The sequence below is a fragment of the Felis catus genome, chromosome C2, assembly GCF_018350175.1.
Source record: "Felis catus isolate Fca126 chromosome C2, F.catus_Fca126_mat1.0, whole genome shotgun sequence".
Taxonomy (NCBI): domain Eukaryota; kingdom Metazoa; phylum Chordata; class Mammalia; order Carnivora; family Felidae; genus Felis; species Felis catus.
Window position 1 is genome coordinate 123,485,487 of NC_058376.1, and position 20,907 is coordinate 123,506,393.

Consider the following 20,907-nt stretch of genomic DNA (forward strand, 5'->3'; position numbering starts at 1 on the left):
GCCTCTGCACAGAAAAAAAGGGAGGGAAATGGAGGGCAGACAGAAGAGCCTCATATTCCACGCGGCCACCACTGTGCTCCCTGAAGTCTGCCACTCTACTCGGGATAACCAGAATTCCGGGATCTGTTCTCCCTGCTCCAGGCTTCCTTGATCCAGACATTTAGTGGCCTTTGAAATTGATGGGTGCTTCTGGCCAGCAACACACAGAGCAGAGCAATAAAAAGGCAGTCTCAAGTTCACTGGGACCAGGAGAGCTAAGAGCAATCTGGCTTAGGAAACAAACCAAAAGGCAGAACTTGATGGAGAAAATAAGGAAAAGCGTGCCAGGGTGGCCTCAAAACCTCAACAGCTTCATGTTTTCCAACTCATGTCTTCCAGACTGAGCTTGGAGGCCAAGTTCAATCACAATAAGCTCTTTGTAAAAGCGTGCAGGTCCATTTGATTGAGATCCGGTTTTTTGTTTTTTGTTTTCAACTGGCTTATCACCCCTCTGGCTTCCTTTCCTTGTTTACTTGATTCCTCACAGCATTTGCAACACTTGCTCCTGATGTTTCTTAAAAGATTTTTGCTTTTCAAAGCCTTGTCTCCCAAGGTGCTTTGCAGCACAACCAAAGAAAGAAGAAAACGGGCAGAAGGGGCCATGAAGCGGGGAAGGGTTGGACTGTGCCCATGTATGCAGGGATACTGGACTTCCCTGAGCAGAAGTGGGGGGTGCCGGGGGGACGAGACAGTAGAAGAAGCCGGCCAAGCCTGAACATTACCTAATGCTTCTCCCAGTTGTTTGGACAGGTGTAGTTTTGTTTTAAATGTGTATGGTAATTCTTAACAAAATGCTGATAAATGTGCAAAGCATTCTCTGTGGTAATAATGAAGTCTTTACACTTTGGAATGCCATTAAGTCTTACTTCATGGTTTGTGAGGCTGCTAGCATTTTAAGTAGCATTAACATTTTATAGAAGCCCAGTCCTGCTGGGGGACACGGCCAGCTCTAGAGGGGGTGAATCTCTGTCATCCCCCAGAGTGACCTGGTTTGGGGTCGCAGTCACAGAGGTGGAGATACCGAGTGGTACTCTCCCTAGTTCTGGCCGGCTTAGGGCTCCCCGAACCTCACTGTCAGTCACCCATACAGTGCCACAGAAAAAGTACAGGCAGGCCTGCTCCAGATCCCAATCCTGCCATTTCCTGGTAGTGTAACCACAGCAAAGTGATAGGACTTTTCCGGACCTCCATTCCTATTCCAGTTATTATGCCTAGGTACCAAAGCACCCCAGACTCAATGATATAAATTGACCATTTTGTTACACTCACAAATTTGGTGGGTCAGGAATTTGGACACAGCACAATGGGGATGATTTGTCTTTGCCCCATGATATTTGGGAACTCCTCCGGGAAGACCTCAAAGACTGGGACCGACTAGAGAGCTGGGATCAGGAGTCATCCGGAGACTTCTTCACTCACACATCTGGCAGTTAGTGCTGGGTATTGGCAGGGATGCTGACCATAACATTTACACGTGGCTTTATCACTTCATCGTGGAGTCTCTCTGCGTAGGCTAGTTTGGGCTTCACAGCCTGGCAGTTGGGTTCCAAAATGAAGTGTCCTCAGATCATAAGGTAGACATGCATGGCATTTCTATGACCTAGCCTCAGAAGTCACATAGTATCACTTCTACCCCTGGGTAAAACATGCACAAGTGTGCACCCAGGTCCAAGGGGGAGGGGCACAGACTTTCAATGGAGGAGCGATTGGGTTCCAGAAGGGCACGCGTGCACTGGGAGATAATATTGTGATCGTCTTCCAAAAAGACAACCTACCACCATTCCCTCCTCTGCTTCTGCACCAGACAAGAGGATGGAGGGAGTGACAATCACTGAGTACCAGCTAAGTGCCGCGAACTATTCATGTTATCAAATTCTCATTCGTTTATTTAAATAACTCTGGATTTAGGAAAATAGAAGGGATTGTGATTATGTCACATATTCTCATGGAGATGGCACAGGCACGGGATCGCAAGTCCTACCAAGCAAGCAAGTTTAGAGTTTTTGTTCATCTCACATCTACTAATATCCTGTTAGCCGAAAGGAGTCTCATGACCAAGCCCAAAGTCAAGGGGTGGGGAAGTACATTCTGCCTTTGTGAGGCTATGGCGGGGTGTGTATAATACTATAATGACAGAGTGAGGAATTAGGGCCAATAATTCAATCTACCATACCCATTTTCTAGAATGAAGAAAATTGGATAAGGATATTGTGGCATTACAGCTAGTGTTTAACAATATAATCTGGGATGCAAAATACCCATATAAAGTAGTAGGTTATCAAATTGCTAATAAAAGAATAATTCAACATGACTAGGTAGCATTTATCCCAGGTATTCAAGGACAATATACCATAAAGATATCTATTAATACATCGCATTACTAAGACAATATATTTTTATGGAACCTAAATCATCATCTCAATACACACTTAAAAGTCATTCAATAAAATCCAACACCTACTTGGGGATTTTTTTTTAAGCTCTTAGTAAATTAGAACTATAAGGATACTTTTCTAGCATGACGTGTAATGGCATAACACTTCAGAAGCATTCCCACAGAAGCAAGGAAATAGGAAAGAATGCCTCCTCACCACCATTATTTTCTAATGGCATCAGTCAAAAATAAGAAATATAGACAGGAGACTTGGTTTTCATTATTTGCAGGTGGTATTACTGTATCCCTAGAAAATCCAGGAGAAGCATTTGAAAACCCATCAGAACTAATACGTTCAGTAAGGTAGTCCAGATTAAAAATAAACAAACCAAAATACAGAGTTTCCTACATATCAGTGGCAATACTAGGTCATGAAATATTTATAACTGTACAAAACATGTAATATATAACATATATAAAAACATCTATAACCTATATGTTATATAAAATATCAGGAAAAAAAATCATTCACTGGATAAACCACCAAGGACACATGTCCCCAGGGCCAACCTGAACTAGAAATGTGAAGGGCATGGGCCGGAGCAGCCCCGTCTCTCTCCTAAGAGACTTCGCTTTATGCAAATATGACCAGGTCCTCAAGGGAATGGTCATTTATTGATTGGCTTTCCAGGGAAAGCATCCGTGGCTATTTTTCTTTACTTAACTTGAGAGAAGTATCCCCAGGTTCACCTGGAAGACTAACCAAGTGCTCAGAAAGCTCTATCAGGCGTTAAAATGTAATTTCTAAAAAGTGATTAAATGATCAGGATACTGACTCTGGACAGCCCTATGGAACACAAAGTCTACGTAAAAAGATCAATAATGTCTTGTGAGTCAAATACAAAATGAGTGGTGGCAGAGACAGAGTATTTTAAAAAGGACATGGGACAGTCCCTTAAGTATTTAAAGAAAAAAGTCAATTTGAGTTCCTACCGTATATATTTAGCATTCTTAAAAAGCTAAAAATAAACCTCAGAAGAGGAGAATTCCCCATCGATGGATATTTCCTGTGACCTACAGCTCCCTCCTTGCACTACACAAGCAAGTGGATTTTTGAGCCTCAAATAAAAATCAGAGTAAACCTAAATGCTGCCTTTATCCTTCTGCTGTAAATTAAAAAATTAAACAGGGACCTAGCCAGTCTATGACAGGTCCACCCAGCAGCCTATACTGGACAGACAGACCTTTCTGGAGGCAGGAAACCAGTCAGAGAAAAGTAACGGATCTATGAAAAGGAACTGTGTTTCTTAAGATGGTCCCAGCCTGTGGATTCTGGCCAAGGGGCCCTCCACTTAAGAAGATAAAATCATTGAATCTCTGGTTCTCCATGAGATTCAAGAGAAAAATGTGATCACAGCAGAAAATCAACCTGTAGGGAAAAGGAGCAGTCTGAGGACAGTGAATGGCATTTGGGGTGCCAAATTAGAGCTCAGTGTAGACGAGGCAGCAGGGAGGCGATCTCTGGAGACGAAACAGAGAACCAGAACAGTCGGAGGAATTCTTCCAGAACTCAAGAAAAAGATAAGGACGTGAAAATTCCAAGAGACAGTAAAGAATTAATGCCAGCAAGTAGAGCAGAGGCACAGTGCCAGAGGAAGGACAGAAGCGTCCCTGAGTTGAGTTGAGGCTTTAGTTCATGTGGACGTGGGGGGGGTCGGAGCTGGTTGAAGATCCACACCAAATTCCCAGCAGCCACACTGGAGTTGGACGAGAGGTACAGGACGTGGAGGAGAATCCTCTCTATGAGGTGCCGGCGGACCCAATAGGGAAACATTTCATACACAAAAAGACAAAGGAGCAATGAGTATGAACAGGTGGTCCACAACAGGAGAGACACACATGTCTAATAAGGAATAAAAATCACACGAGAAATAATCTTCAAAGCAAATGGTAAACCGCAAAAAGTTCCTGCAGATTGGCAAAGATGTTTTTAAATGAGTAATCCCAGCACTAGCCAGTATGGGGTGAGATGGGTTCTCTCATACCATGCTGGTGGCTGTCTCCTCTTGTTCAAGATTTCAGAAAAGCAGTTTAGCAAGAGGTAGCGAAAGCCCCCAAAATCTTCAAGCCACTAGTTTTCCTTTCTAATAATTTATCTTAAAAATGTATCTGTGGGGCGCCTGGGTGGCTCAGTCAGTTGGGCCTCTGACTTCAGCTCAGGTCACCATCTCTCAGTTCATGGGTTCGAGCCCCACATCGGGCTCTGTGCTGACAGCTCAGAGCTTGGAGCCTGCTTCGGATTCTGTGTCTCCCTCTGTCTTAGCCCCGCCCCCACTCATAGTCTGTCTCTCTCTCTCTCTCAAAAATAAACATTTAAAAAAAATTTTTTCCTAATGTATCTAAAAGTTGCAACCAAGATCTACAAAGATGGTCACAATATATTGATTCAGGTACAAATAGATACATAGATTAATCCTATTATTATACAGCCATTAAAAATGGTGTTTTTAAGAGTGCTAATGGCCAAGGAAAATGCTTATGATATAATCTAAGTAAAGAAGACACAAACATTTATATTATATGAAGAAAAAACAGAAGAAAAAGACAACCAAAATATAAACAATATTAACCTCTTGGATACATTTGGTTGATTTCTGATTCTTTACACTTTTCAATGTACTGAAATACATCTACAGAGTACATTCATGTTAAACTTATTTTCTAGATTTTTAAACATATAGGCTTAAAGTTAAGTTGCTATAAGGCTTACGGTAACTTTGTTCCATCCCTTCCTTCCCCTCATTCCTGGTTCCCCGGGGCAGTCACATTTGACTTTTTTAGCTATTTTCCCTATTGTTTGTCTCCCTATATCTACATAATAAGCTTATACTGTTTCTTGATTTTTCAGATTTAGACATTATCTGTCGGCTTCCATGAAGATTTAGCTCTTTCACACCTCTGCCCTCACACTCACACTTCACCTCTACCACATGCTCCCAAATTGATGAGCTCACAACTCTGGGTTAAAGTAATATTGTTCCCATTTACGTCTGTAAATGGCATCAACTAAGCCATGCAGTACAACTAGGATTGCATTGCCTGTCGTATAAACCTTGGCTCTTCCTAGAGTTAATAATTATTTATGTGTTTCCTTACGTTCCTTATGCCTATCACTAACTAATTCAGTCCCAAATTTTCCAAAAGATCTTCAAAACTCGGCCTAGTATATAAATAGACTCATACCCTTCCTAGAGGCCTTCAGCTCCCGCGTGGACGGCTGGCTCTCTGTGCCGTCATCCGGCATTTCCCTTCACTGTTTCCCCGGCGATTCCCTTTGCCTGTCTCCTGGTTCGGAACCCTTGTTTCTTGGATCCTGTGCCTTCTGCTTCTTTTGGTTTACTCTTGTGGGGGTGGAGTGCATCCTCCAGCATCTTTCTGAGAAAGGATCTACAGGAGATCAATTTTCTGAGACCTTGCATATATATGAACACGGCTTTATTCTATACTCCAGTTCACAGGCCAGTAAACGACAGCCCATGGGCCAACTCTGGGCCCAGTCTGTTTTCCTTCTTTCTGTCAGCTAGAATGGTTTGTTTTTGTTGTTGTTGTTGTTTTCTTACATTTTTAAAGGGTTGTTTAACAACAACAACAAAGGACTGTGCAACAAAGATTGTGTGCGGCTGACCAAATCTAAACTATCGGCTATCTGTCCCTGAACAGGAAAGGTTTGCTGACCCCTGTTCTAATTGTTTGGTTGTTTGGCTGAATATAGAATTCCAGGTTGGAAGTAATTTTCCTTTCCTGTGAGGAAGGCTTTGCTCCCCTGTCTTCTGGATCCCAGAATCACTGTTGAGAAATCCAGTTCTATCCTGGGTCCCAGTCCCGTGTGTTCAACCTCTGGTTTTCTCTTTGGAAACATTTGGAATCTTCTCCTTAAACCTGATGGTCTGAAGGTTTGCAATGGCTTGTCAGCGTGTCGGCGTGTGCACTTCCTTTCCTTCAGCGTGCTGAGGGCTCAGAGGGTCTTCAGTTCTGAGAACTATGTCCTTCTAGTCTGGGAAAATATTTGTATTATTTCTTTGGTGTTAGCCTCCCTCCGTCCGCTCTCAGGAATATCTGTCACTTAGATGCTGGGCCTCCTGGGGCAGCCCTCTAATTTTGCCTTGTTGGCATATAATTTCCTCACACTGATCTTCTGATTCTTCCACTCACTGACTTTATTGCTGCTGTCATCCACCAGAATGTAAGTTCCACGAGGACAGGAATTGATCTGCTCCGTCACCATTGTATTTCCCCGGCACCTAGCACAGTACCTGGCATGGAACGGGCAGTTGGTGAATACTGTTCAATTCTAAAAGTTTCCTCCTGTTTTCTGATTGCCCCTTGTAAAGCATCCCACCCTTGTTTCGTGGACGGGCCATCATCTCTTCTCCTCCTGACAGTATTATTTGGAGATTTTTGAAATTTCCTTTTGCTCTGTGCATCAGCTGCCTTTGTGTCCCCAAGTTCCTTTTCTCCCGGTGGTTGTTTTGGTCTCCGTCTTGCACGGTCAGCACCTTTCTAAAACCTGTCTCTCCTTAGGCTATCCACTCATATTTGCAGATCAGGCCCTAAATGCTGGCTGGAAGCTCTGAGGATATGGGTGCAGCTGGCAGGCCCCGTGGCCGTACGATCAGGCCCTGGGTACAAGACCCCTAGGTGTGAGGACCTGTAGGAGTCTTCAGACACCCTCCTAGGTGGGACTGTTCCCCAGAGAGACATCTCCTGTCTGGTGTTCTGGGAGCCAAACTATAGCCTCCTGTCTTAAGGATGGTACTTCCTCCTCTCTCCTGTGCCTGTGCCTGTGTCTGGGAGGCCGGGGTCTCTCTGGCCCAACCTCAGCAGAAGGCAGACATCCGGCCTTCTGCCGGGATGGGAGAATAGGCAGGTGATCGGATCTAAGGGCTCCTTAGGCAAACTCTGAACTGGTCCTCCTGTGTTCAGGCACTCTGGCACCCCCTTCTCCAGTTCCTGAGCCCCTCCGAGCTTCTGCCACACGGGGCACCTTGCCTCCTACCTCCTTAGCCTCCTGCAGACTCTGCTTGCTCTGTTACCATTGTACATCAGCCCTCCAGCTTCTACTCTTTTGTCGACCTTTCCCATGCACTGTTGTCTCCGTTCCCACTCTGTTGGCCCTCGTGACATCATACGTGTTCTATTCCTTCATTGCCACTTTGTTAGAACAGAAGTGGAGATAAAGGATTCTGTCCACCATGTTAAGGTCACAGCCATGTCTTGCTGTGGTAAACCCAGGGAAAGGACAGTATAGCTTCCTACTAAGAGATGTGCTAGTCCTGTTACCCAGAATTAAAAGTCAGGTTCACATCCTTAGAGAACGATCAGTCTCGTGGAAAAGACAAATAGGTCTTACTCTACAAAGGCTGTAATGGAGGTGTGTCTGGGCAGCAGTGGGGTTGCCAGAGAAGCGACTGTATCTTCCCTAGGGGGAAAGAGGGTCACGTGAGGGGCAACACTGGGATTATGGGATTGTGGGAAAGGGAAGAGGCCTGAGCTCATAACCATTTGGAGGGCAAGAAGGAGTTTTAGCCTACCTTGTTATTTTTATTGACTCTCCTCTCCTGGGTGCTATAACACAGCATTGCTTTCCCACTGTACCACCTGCCCCATCAAGTTGAGCTAAACCATCAAAGGTGACACCAGAGTACCCAAGATCCTAGCAGAGTTGCTCGGAGGGCCGCCTGGTGCCCCACACTGTTTCCTCCAGTAAAACAGACTAACGAGAAGGTTAAATGTATGCAAATTTCCCAAGCAAGCTGGCACTCAACAGAAGTTAGCTTCCACTTTTTTTTAAACCAGCCCCCACTTTGTTTAAAGTAGGAAAGAAAAAGAACTAACATGCTCTGTGTAGCACATGGAACTCAGATACGCAGGAATAGAAGTTCCTTTGCTTTCTAGAACACTCACCTTGCCCTTAAGTCACCACTTCCATGAATGGTGAAAACATCTGCCACGTCAAGGTAAATGTCTTCTAATCTTAAATTTATTCTGTTACAGGTCAATTTTTAATCAAGTTAGTCTTTTGCTGCCTACTTTCCCAAGAGTGAATTAAGCATCGTAGGTAGCTTTATCATCCTGGCATCTGAAAAGGGGCATCTGGCCCTGAATGCCCTCCAGCCTAGAGGGGTGCCCTTGACCTCTATCCTCTCTGCCTCCACTTCTGAAGTCTCCTCAGCTTCTTGTGGCTAAGGCACTACCACTGCTGTCTGGGCCCGTGCCTGGGCCCTCCCTGTTACTAACAACACCATGGTCCTTGGCCTTGGGCTGCACGCCATGTATGCCCTACCCACCCCCCAGAAGTATCCCCGCTGACTTCTCATTCTCAGCCCCTTTCACTCCTCCTCTCAAACAGCCTGGAGAACTTTTATGGATCTCTGCCATGCCCTGCAGAAGCTGAGGGGGACTTGGAAAGCAGAGGAGGGGATATTTCCTGAAGACTGGCAGTCCCACTGTACTGAGGCCATGCCACTATACTGGCGCAGAGCACGATGGTCTCCCCCTACAAGTCCAGGTGGGAAGCAAAATGCCCGCCCGCCTGCTTTACAGTCTCCAAAACTAACCAGGCTCCTTAACTCTGCCCTCCCCCACCCAACACACAGAAGGCTCTGTCTCTGAGGGGTAAGAGGGTGCAGGGAGCAGGCCTCGACTTCGGTCTAAACTCTTGGTCACCACACACCTTTTCTACCAGGTTCTTCCCTATGCCTGCTGCTCATTCCACCACCGACCCCACCCTCAGCCCAGAAGCGACTTTTCCTTTCCATTTTCATATTCTCTTCTTCTTAACCACTCTACAGATTTTAGTAAAACTGTGTGCTCTGACTGCCCAGACTCTGGTTTTTTTTTTTTTTTTTTTTTTTTTTAGGGTAACTTTTAAAACGTAGATAAATCTTTCTCAACAAAGCCCGATTCTTACAAAATGAAAGCTTTAACCTTCACACAAGTGTTCCTCTGAAATGAGTCTTAGGATCCCGTTCCAGAAGTCAAAAGATGAACATCCTCTCCTTACTCTCAGCTGGGTCTGCCATTCCCCGGGAAACAACAGATGCCTCAGCCTCCAGGAAGGAGGGGCCTGGGGCAACCAGGTTTAACAGAGCTGGAAAATTGCATCCAAGAACTCTCAACTTCCAGGGGGTGGTCAGGCTGTCCTCTTTGGATCAATTCTCCCAGCAAAGCAAAAATAAACGGTGGGTAGAACATTTTTCAAACTTCATTGTTAAAGCCAAAAAGCAGGGATGTCTGAGAGCAGCTGAGAGAACACCTGTAGCCAAGGAGGTAAGCGGGCTATTAGAACATCAGAGCCACTCGTGCCCTGTGGGCACTTGCCAATACTGCTCACTTAAGCTTTGAATCAGTGGCCATATAAGCCGAGAAGGAAAGAATTCAAAGGCTGGAGCCCTCCCAAGCTGAGGAGCCTTATACTAACTTCTTCCACATTAAGCGGGACCCCCAAGGAGCTACACCTTCAAGGCCAAGGTGAACTAGATCTTAAACCACCTTCTTCCCCTAATCCTAGAGGACTTCAGAGAAACCCTGATACTAAGGCAAGCAGAAGAAGAAAAAGGCAAGGATAAAATATCACTAGGAAGAAATTGCCACACATCAACCTTTGATCAGATTTGCAGCCCTTTGCCTGAAATAGTCAAAGAAGCTTCAGTCGACAACTTCATTTAAGGTCATCCATGACTTTTAATAACTCTAGCGACCTGGGAAACACAAACATGAAGTCTGTCTGGAAGAGGGCATATCTATCTTATGCGTGGGAGACACCCCTGACAAATGATTAGTCCAGGGCATTGACCGGCAAGCAGTCAAAAACAGCATCCAAAATTCACACCATCGTTTCAAGAGTTGCAGAAAAAACATTTGATAAAATTCATTTATGATCAAAGCTCGTTTTAATTTTTTTTCATGTTTATTTTTGAGAGAGAAAGAGAGTCAGAGTACGAGCAGGGAGGTGCAGAGAGAGAGGGAGACACAGAATCCGAAGCAGGCTCCAGGCTCTGAGCTGTCAGCATAGAGCCGGACACGGGGCTCGAACTCACAAACCACAAGATCATGACCTAAGCTGAAGTTGGACACTTAACCTGCTCGACTAAGCCACCCAGGCACCCCTGACAAAAACTCTTAAACTAGGAATATCTGGGAATGTCCGTTAAAGTAACATACACGTTATTTGTCAGGATAGGCCAGGGTCATTTCAAGAATTTACCACATTAGATAACGTTTCCTTCTCATAAATCCCATGTAGATCCTGAAGAGCTACAGAGCGCTTCCCTGCCCAGCTGTGTCTCAGGGGTCCCAGTAGGACCCACCCATGGCTTTGCCTCCTTTGTTATGGCTTTCAGATCCACTATGAGAGAGTTGGAGAGTCTACAAGAGTTTTTGTGGCCAAGTCTAGATGGGGCGTACATCACTTCCACCCACACCCCACTGACTGTAACTCAGTGAGATCACATAAACCCGGCCTAATTTCAAGAAGAACAGATATATTAGCTTTCTATGTGCCCAGAAAGAAGGGGGAGGGGGTGGCGGGGAAGAGTTTTAATGAACACGTGGCATTATCTCTGCTACAACCTAAAAAGGATATCTATAGAAAACTTGCAGCAGACATCATATGTAATACTGAAAGTCAAAAGTTTGCCTCTGATATCGGCAAAAAGGCAAGGAGGCCCGCTAATACCACCTGTATTTGGCATCCATCATGCTAGCGGTCTTCAACGGCGTGAGAAAAACAAATAAAAGGTGGAGGGATTGGAAATACAGCAAATTTGTCCATATTTTCAGATGGTATATTTTGGACATAGAAGATTCAAAAGACTATACAGAAAAATTATTAGAATTAATAAACTTTAGCAAGGTTACTGGATATGCATCCAAGATGCCTAAATCAATTCTATTTCTATAGATTGGCAACAAATGGAATAAAAAGTATTTTCTAAATGCCATTTACAGTGGCATCCAAAAAATCAAGTGTCTAGGAATAAACCTTATAAAAGATGTTTAAGTGCTCTACAAGAAAAACCATAAAACTTTATTTAGGTATATTTAAGGGGATCCAAATAAAAGGAAAGATATATAATGCTTGTGGATCAGCAGGCTAAAAAATTGTAAAGACATGAATTCTCCCAAAATTGAATTATAAATTCAGTTCAGTTCCTATCAAAATTTCAGCAGGGTTTTTTGGGGTGGGGCAGGGACAAGAGGAGGTGTTTCATCTGTGGAACTTGACAAGCTCATTCTAAAATTTATACGGAAAATACAGGAGCGCCTGGGTGGCTCAGTCAGTTGAGCGTCTGACTTCGGCTCAGGTCCTGATCTCACGGTTCATGAGTTTGATCTCCGCGTCAGGCTCTGTGCTGACAGCTCGGAGCCTGCATCCTGCTTCAGATTCTGTGTCTCCCTCTGTCTCTGCCCCTCCCCTGCTCGCTCGCTCTCTCTCTCTCTCTCTCTCTCTCTCTCTTAAAAATAAACATTAAAATTTTTTAAATAAAATAAAATTAATATGGAAAATACAGAAAGTCACGAATTGCCAAGACATTCTTGAAGAGCAGGTGGGAAGAAGAACCAGGTATCAAGATGTATAATAAAGCTATATTCGGCAAAGCAGTGTGATGTTGTACGGGGACAGGAAATAGAGCAATAGAACAGAGGAGAAGAGAAGCACACCTTTGCACAGGTGGACACTTGACATTCGACGTGGGTGGTGACACATAGCAGCAGAGTGGACGGGGTCTTCTTGGTAAACATTGCTAGAATAATTGACTACCCAAACGAAAAATAACTGAATAGGATTCACATCACGCACCAAGACCCAAATGTGAAAAAACAAAACTGTAAACCTTTTATGAGATAATACAGGAAAATGTCTTCATAACACAAAATTCACTAGCCATAAAGGAAAAAGCTAATAACCCAACTACGTTAAAATTAAGAACTTTTTCTCTTTTTTTTTTCTATTTTGAAAGGATTCCATAAAAAAGAATAGTAAGACAAGCCATAAAACAAGAGGGTATTTATGACTCCTATAACCAAGCCCAAAAGGCTAGTATTTGGAATATATAAAGAACTCCACAAATCAATGATAAAATCAGCAGACGACCCAAAATATGGCCAAAAGATTTGAACAGACACTTCACAAAAATTTAAGCTTGAATGTTTAATAATATATATGAATAAACGCTCGGCCTCATTGGTAAGCAGGAAAATGAACATTGAAAGGACAGAGATATGACCACGTCCATCAGATTGGGAAAATCCTGACAACGACCTCATGTGGCATTGCATGGAACTCTTGCACGGCTGGTGGAGGGTCAGTAGCTACAGCCGCTTTGGAAAACCTTCCGACATGATCTAGCAACACCGCAGATATGCTTACACCCACCGTATGACTCAGCGGGTCCGCTGTTAGGTGTGTGTCCTAAGAACGTGTGCCCGTGTGCGGAGGGAGCCTTGTGGAAGAATGTCCTGAGGCAGTGTGGTTTGTAATCATCCAAAGCCAGACTCACACCAAGTCCATCAAAGTAAAAGAGATCAATTATTTAGTATATAATCTTGTAATGGAAGGTTATGTGGCAGTAAACCTGGTTGGATTACAGGAATGTTATTTACATAAAGCGTAAAAGGCTTAACCAAAGTATATATTCATGTGATTCCCTTTATAAAAGTTTCAGAAGCTAAATGAAGCTATGTTTTTTTAAGGCTGCGTAACTACATGGTAAAGCTATAAAGGAAAGAAAATTAATAGTGTAACAGTAGGAAGAGTGATTAAATTCTGTCACAGTGGGGCTTGCAGTAGGAAACATGTGGAATGCCAGAAGTGCTGTATCTTCACCTAGGTGATGATGAAAGCAGGATATACTTTATAACTCTCTGTCAAGCCATGTGTGTTTCATGTTCTTTTATATGCATGTTATGTTTCATAATACAGTTTTTAAAAATATATATTACATACTAAGACAAAATACCATCCCACTGCAGAAGCATTACCTAATGTCTAGCCTTACCACAAGCCCCTGCCAAACAGGTGTGGTCCCATTTTACATCCAGGAAAACTGAAGTTCAAATGACTACGTATTTTATTTTCCCATAGGCCGGTAATTGCCTAGGGTGCACTACTAAGTGACGGACGCCAGAGCCCCCACCCCAGGCTCTTTGAGTCCTGTCCATACTCTTTCCATGCTGGATCTCTGCAGCCTCCACAGTCTCCCTGTGGCTGCAAACTTAAAGTGTTCCTTTCTCCAGTCCCACAACCCACGTCTTTCCCAAAGTAGACCCACCATTTCCCATCTACTTCCCACCTCCCCCCTACCTGTCAGTGCCCGACTCCATCCTGTCATCTTTGATTCACGAGACTCCCAATGGTGGCTAAACAACTACATATAACTATTGCCCCATACATGATTAGAGGATATTAGCGCCTCTGTTGAGTCCTCCATAGGAGGAAGTCGTGATGTTCCTTCAACATATTCTGACCCTAACTGTCCACACTGCCATCTGGAAGCCTTGTCTGGCCACACCCTCACAGCCTTGCTCTCAGGAGAAATATTACTCTGGCTGTAGACGACTCTAGAGAAGCACACGGCCCCTGAGGCAGACTTTATCCTTGCCTGAGGGGGCTGCCCCACAGGGGAGAATGCCAGAGTCTGCTCCCACTCAGGGGCAGGGTACTTTTGTACCCGCCTGATTTCAGGCCACTGGGTAGTCAGTGTTGGCACACACAACATCACTGTTCTCCCTTGCCTAGGAATGTACAAGGTGATCGGGGGCATCATCTCTCCTGTCAACGACAACTACAGAAAGAAAGACCTCGTGGCTGCCCACCACCGGGTGGCCATGGCCCGGCTGGCCCTGCAGACGTCCGACTGGATCCGGGTGGACCCCTGGGAGAGTGAGCAGGCGCAGTGGATGGAGACGGTGAAGGTGCTGAGGTAAGAGTGAGCATGCTTTTGTGTGATGACCAGAGGCCACGGGACCTATCTGCAGAGCCCAGTGGCCGAAAGGCAGGGACCAAGGCTCAAGTGGGGCTTCAGCCAGGCTTTCTCAGCCAAAATCCCAGCAGTGCTTCTTTGCAGAGGGAGAGAGACAAACAGACACACTCAAAGAGGTCCCGAGTGGAAAAATCACAACCCACCACCCTTCCGGACACACTTTCTGGGAACACCCGATCTTGTTTCAGACGGCTGTATCCTCGGGCTTCAGGGCCGCCACCGAATAGATGTGTGACGAGGCACTTAAGTTCTCTGAGACACATCTCTCGCTTGCAAAATGGGGACCATAAAAACCTAAGAGGATGTTTTAAATGTAAGAACTTCTGACACAGAACCCCGTAAGAATATTCAGTAAGTGGGACCCTTTATCATTGTCACCATTGACTAGGTTGAAAATTACATCTACGCAATAAGCCCTCTCTTCTAATTGTACAAATCCAGGTTCTATAAATCCAGACTTTTATGTAAAATTGAAAAAAAGAAGCTATAAATCTAGAAGGAGTTGCTCAGGATTTTTTTTTTTTTTTTCCTTTTGGAACTGCTTTTAGCACTTAGCCTAAGTAATTTGCTATTTAAAGGCCCGGAGAGTCTTGTGTGTTCGGACAGTGGGTCACTGACTTGTGTCTGGGAAGCATTCCTGGGAGTTTGGTAGAGGAACCAGAAGACCCACCCGGCCTGGCTGTCAGAGGGGATGGTGAGGGGGGCCCTGCCTGTCACTAATGACAGCCAGCCTGGCTGGAAGGGATTGCAGACTGTGTGGGCTGTGTCTTTTATCTATTTGCAAACACTAGGATTTGTCAGGGAATAGGAAGCACAAGGGAGAAGGTCAAATAACTGGTGGGTCTTTTCATCCTAAATCTGTTCAGCTTTTCATTTCTTACTCATCTTCAAAGTTACTTGGTTGAAAACTGTTTACCCTTTCCTTTTTTAGTAAAGGCAAACATTTTGTTCATTTAGTTACACATGCCGGTTCTGATCGTTTGCCTTTCACTTGGGAAAGAACCAGCTAGAAGCATTCAGCAATTCAGAGCTACTTCAGAACCTGCTGGCAAATTAAAAGAAGAGCAAATGTGAAATAACTGTTAGGATACCTGCTCTTTTTTTCACATTAAAAAAAAAAAAAAACAAATTTACACCTGAATCATCCCTTCAGAACAAGCAATCTAGCCAGCCCTCATATATCTAGGATAACAGAGGAGAATGCAGACAGTACCTAATCCAGCATGCCATTTAGCTTTAACATGTGGTCGGAAACAAAGACCCTTTCCTCCTGCACCCTGGGAGAGGCAGTGTGGCCTAGGGCCCAGATTTTGGAGCCCAGTTTACTAGCTCAGTGACTTGATGTAAGCGAGTTAGCCTCTCTGAACCTCAGTTCCTCACCTAATAAAACGGGGATGATACCACCCACTTCTCTGGGGTACTGTGTGAATTAAATGGGATGATGTGGCCAAAATACCTGGTTTATGGTAGGTGCTGAAGAATGCTAGCTACCTTCCCTGCATCCCTAACACGGGCTCATAATTTATCATCCAAACAGATAAGCCATTCCTGGGTAAATAGGAACGGACCACAGAACTACATAATATTTTCACTGCTTCTGCTGCAAAATGCAGGCGTGTGCTGAGATGTTACTGAACACATTCTTTTTCTTTTTTTACTCTATCCTTTAGTTCAGTGCTTCTCGGCCCTGGCTGCACACTGAATCATCGAGGGAGCTTTCAAAAGTACTGAAGCCTGAGTCTTATCCCAGAGACTGGGATGTCACTGGTCTGGGGTGGGGCATCAGAATTTTAAGAGCTCCCTGGTGATTCTAGTGTGTGGCCAGGATTGAGGCCACCGTCCTCAGTCACAAAGTACGTGAATCAGGTTTATGATTAGGACCAAGATCCATCCAAACCAGTGGACCCTGGCTGCAGGAATCGCCTGGGAAGCTTTTTAAAACGTTCATTCCCCACCCCCTACCCCACCTCAGAGATTATGACTTGTGCGTAGGGTCTTGGCATGGGTATTTTGTAAAAGGTCCCCAAATGATTTATTTTGTGCAGCCAAGGTTAAAAATCTGTTGATATAAAGAGACAATAGTTTTATCAGAGAGCTGATTACATTTTTTTTCAATTTTTGGAGTGAGCTTCATTAGAAGACGTTATTGCTAATGCTTTCCTAAAATTACCAAACGCGTTTTTTTTAAGATTGAAAATCTGGTGTTTGTAAACTGAGGTGATTTCAAAAGCATGGTAGAAACCCACCCCACCCTTTGCTCCGTATCTTTCTGATGGAATCAACAGTGAATTTACAACATAGTGACAAATAGTGTCACTATGACAAATGTCACTATGAAGTAAATTCACGGTAGAGTTCATTGAGGGTTCTTTTTCTCCCTATCAGGTTGCTTGTTTTCATTCTAATTTTTTGTTTAATCTAGGCCAGTTTTTATGCTTTTAGGGCATTTGATAACTTAGTTTGCTCACCATCTCCCCATGTCGAAGGTCCTTAGTCACAATGCCATTTGATGTGGTCCATCATCAATCATCACTACTGTCATCTCATGTACCCCTTTGCAAGCGTGATCTTATGTTGTCCTCATTTGACAGATAAACTGAGGTTCAGAGAGGCTAGGTTAATCAACATCACAAAACAAATAAGCGAGTAGTGGAGCCTAGTCTGACTCTGAAGCCATGCTTACGGTTATCTTCAAACCAGTGACCTACAGGTCAGGGCACGGTGTGGCGAACTTTGTTCCTGCCACCATGACCCAATGACCTTCTGACCAGACATCCCTGGAAACCTGTGGGGCCACGGAGGACACAAAGAACCTGCTCCCAGGGTCAGCCCGCAGGCTCAGGGCTGGGCACACCGGGACACCACTCAGGCAGACAGCCAGAGGAAGCAATGGCCACCGCCCTACAAAGGCAGAGTGGAGGTCTGTGAGGTAGCGACATTTGACACTGAAAATAATGACTGACGCATCAGAGTTCAGAGACCCAGCTAATATTCCAAGTCGGGTTAACTTGAACTAGGAGCTTCAAGGTAAGTAAAATAAAATGACCATCACCACCTTTACTGATCACTTACTGCGCTCCAGGCTTTTTCAGGTATGTCCTATCTAGTCCCCTCAGCAACTCTGAGGAGTAGGTGGGTGTGGTCCCATTTTACAGATGAGGAAATGGAGGCTTTGAAAGGGTCAGTAACATAGGCAGGGCCCTACAGTTAGAAAGTAGAGGTGCGACTCACACCTACTTCAGTCTGCTCCAAGATTCCAGACTTACTCAGGAGCGAATCCTCAGACACGAAGCTTACCAAAACGAAAGCAGACAATGATGGAAACACAGAGTGCAGCTAGGCCCTAAGAAGGCTCGACTGAGTGTCTGAGATATCAGGAAGGACTTTGGGCCAGAATCAAATGTATTTATTCGTCCACTCCTTCCATCCGTTCCTGAATTCAGCTGACTTTAGGTAAGCAGTTACTGAACTAAGAATATTAAGGTGACTTCAATGAGCTCACTATTCACACACTGACAGTAATGATGATAAGAACAGCTAATGTTGGTTGGACACTTTCTGTGGATGGGCCAGTGCTAAGCTCCTCCCTTAATCCTCAGCATGGCCCACAGGGGTGGGTGTGGTCATCGTCCCCCATTCTACAGATGACAAAACCGGAGGCAGATTGCTTAAGGAACCCACCAAGATTCACAGCCACTAGTTGGAAGCAGAATTCCAACCAAGCAGTCTAATTCTAAAGTTTAACCTTTATACTATGCCTTCCCCCAAGCGATACTCAGCAGTGAGCCACCTGCCCAGCATTTGGCAGGGTAGAGGCACTTTCTCTCTCATGGTCCTGTGGTACTTGGCAGAAAAGAGATCGGCATTAACTTCCATCATGACTAATACACAGATGAGGTCAGTGAGGCTCTGAGAGTGTCAGTGACTCACTGAAGGTCACACAGGCGAGAAAACCGAAACTCGAACCCACCCGGGCTGCATAGCCCCTGTTTTTTCCACCAGGCACTGCTCTCTCCCAAACGCAGCCCTCCTAAATGTATACTACAGTAGGTAGAAGGTGGAAGATTGCATTGATACAAGACATGGTGACAACCTGTGTTTCATCAGGTATCTCTTGATTGGCACATTGATTTGCTAAAAGACCCAGGCATGCCAAGATGGTGTACGTCTAATCAGATCTGAAATGCTAACCTGTTGCTCTGTCCTGCTCACTGTTCAGAGCACTTTGCACTCCTTTCATCTTTGTGACCACCCATGAGAGGCACACACGATTATCACAGGTTATCCCTCATTACACAGGTGCTGAACCATCCACACAGAGACCTAGAGACACATGCCCAGGGTCGCCCAGCTGGCCTCTGGGGGAGCTGAGCTGGGGCCCAGGCAGTCTGGCTCTAAGCCAGACTCTTAGTCCTCACCCCCGTGGAGTTCTGAAATACTAATGAAATTTTTTATTTTGAACTCAGGTCTGTCTGCTTCTAAGAGCCCATATCCTTCATCCCTTCTCAACTGTTTGTTTGTTTTTTTTTTCTAAGTGAGGTATTGAAGACAATGTTAAAAAAGTAGAAAAATGCTCATCCCCACACCCTGCCCCTTTCACCAGGGCTCACAAGAAGGCAATCCATGGTCAAGAGGTCCCAATCACACATGCTTTGTGTCCCAGCACCTGGCACAGGCCTGGCACATGGTAGGCCCCCCACCAACACCTGGGGAATGAGCTACCTGCCTAAAATGGACAAAAGCAGGTTGAGACTTAAAAACTGAGACCCTTGGGTGGCTTTGCGGGATGGATACGTCCTGAGCCCGTGTGTTTGCAATGCAGGCATCATCACAGTGAACTGCTCAGATCTCTGCCCCAGACGGAAGGCCCGGACCATGGCAGGGCTCACTCCTTGGCCCCGACAGGTGGGTGCACCTTGTCCGTCAGAGGGAGAGACGTCAGGGATCCGTGCGAGAGCCAATTCCTAAGCACAGCTAAGGATTTTGAGACTTCCCTGGTTGGGGGTGACACTTCCCAGATTGAAGGGTCAAATTAAACAATCGGCCACCACCCCTTGTAAATCGTTAACACTAATTTAAGATTTTCTGCCTCAAAGGAGTTTACTTACCCTCGTGACTCGTGCTCATGACATGGATTACAGTCAGGGCTACACAGGGATAAACTAGTAAGTGACGCCTGGTTCTTTTAAAAGCCTTAGCCTGAGTACAGACTGTGCTATTATAACCCTTACGCTTGTAGCCACGTTCCTCACTGGCTTCCTCAAAAGAGGAAACCTGTTTCTAAGGGGATTTTTTTTTTGGAGCCCACTTTCATCGTACTTTTCGCGTGTTGCCGGACAGCCGCGGTCACACCTGCTGCGCAACACGTGTGTGTACATGTGTACCCACAACAGAGGTACACCGCTGCCCACACCTACAGCAGAGATAGTGCCAACCGTGCTTGTAAGGACGGTAAATATGCAGCTGTCGCCAGTTCCAGACAAAGATTCGCAACCAACGTAACCAAAACAAACAGGGTGGTCCTGTGTCATGTGGGCTCACGGATCAGCGTGGTGAGAAAGGAATGAGGTCAGTCTCTCCTTACATACCCTCACCCTGTCCCTCTGGTGGGATATGCTGAGAGCCAGAGAAGGCTAGGCAGGCCCCCAAGCTCTGCCTGTGTGTTGCCAGCCCCCTCCGGTGACAGCCTGCCAGGGCCCACCCCACTTGCTGGTGGCCTCAGGGGCCAGGGGCCAGGAGACCACATGTCTCCCCAGACTGCCAGCTGCACCAACGGGCACTCCTCAGGCACCAGCTCACCTGAATGGCCTACCTGCACTTAGAATATTCGAGAACGGTCCTGCAAGGGCCCTCCCCCCGCACCAGCCAGGAGCCTCATAGCCACGCTTGGTGGCCAATGGTGTGGAAACACCACCTGCCACAACCTCAGCACATTCCAGCTTCCTCTAATGGGTCCCTGTGGATTCCAGCCGCACTGACTGACCAGGAAACCAGGAAGGCGGTAATATCTAACATCTAGAGTAGTTTGAAAATAAAGCCAAAAGACAGGCAAGAGAAGACCACGTCACTGAGCAGGAATAGAACTGTACCGTCAGACAGCCCGCAGGTCTCCCACGTGCCTCCTCCCTGCACCAAGTGCTGTCAAAAGTCCACGTGGATTGTCCTTTCAGTTTGTAACCCTGGGTTTCTACTGTGTTGTCAACTCCTGGTGTTTGATGGAACCTTGTCAGCTGTGATTCCAAAGGACCTTCCCTCTCTAATGGCAGTCCTGGTACCCTGGGTCAAGTTTATTCGCCCCTCATGCGAATAAACGGGAGCACCCAGTGATGGAAGGGCAGGATGTGACACTGGTCACACTGGGCTGAAACCCCAGCAGGCCCATCTGGGGGGTTTCCTAACAAGGGTCTCCCAGCTGTGGGAGGTGGGATGCTAGTTCCAGATCAGAAGTGC

At 45.5% G+C, this 20,907-nt stretch overlaps 1 protein-coding gene and 1 long non-coding RNA gene across 3 annotated transcripts in view; one reads left to right on the top strand and one right to left on the bottom strand.

Annotated features, from left to right (window-relative positions):
• The window catches only part of NMNAT3 (nicotinamide nucleotide adenylyltransferase 3), a 114,670-nt gene that overhangs the window by 87,029 nt on the left and 6,734 nt on the right, over positions 1 to 20,907 (top strand). For both annotated transcript variants that reach the window (XM_011286148.4, XM_011286147.3), the window contains exons 3-4: positions 14,214 to 14,397; positions 19,280 to 19,362. In XM_011286148.4, coding sequence (XP_011284450.1) covers positions 14,214 to 14,397; positions 19,280 to 19,362 — 267 coding nt within the window. The remainder of the gene's footprint in view (positions 1 to 14,213; positions 14,398 to 19,279; positions 19,363 to 20,907) is intronic.
• The window catches only part of LOC109491483, an 80,563-nt gene that overhangs the window by 54,335 nt on the left and 5,321 nt on the right, over positions 1 to 20,907 (bottom strand). The window lies entirely within an intron of this gene.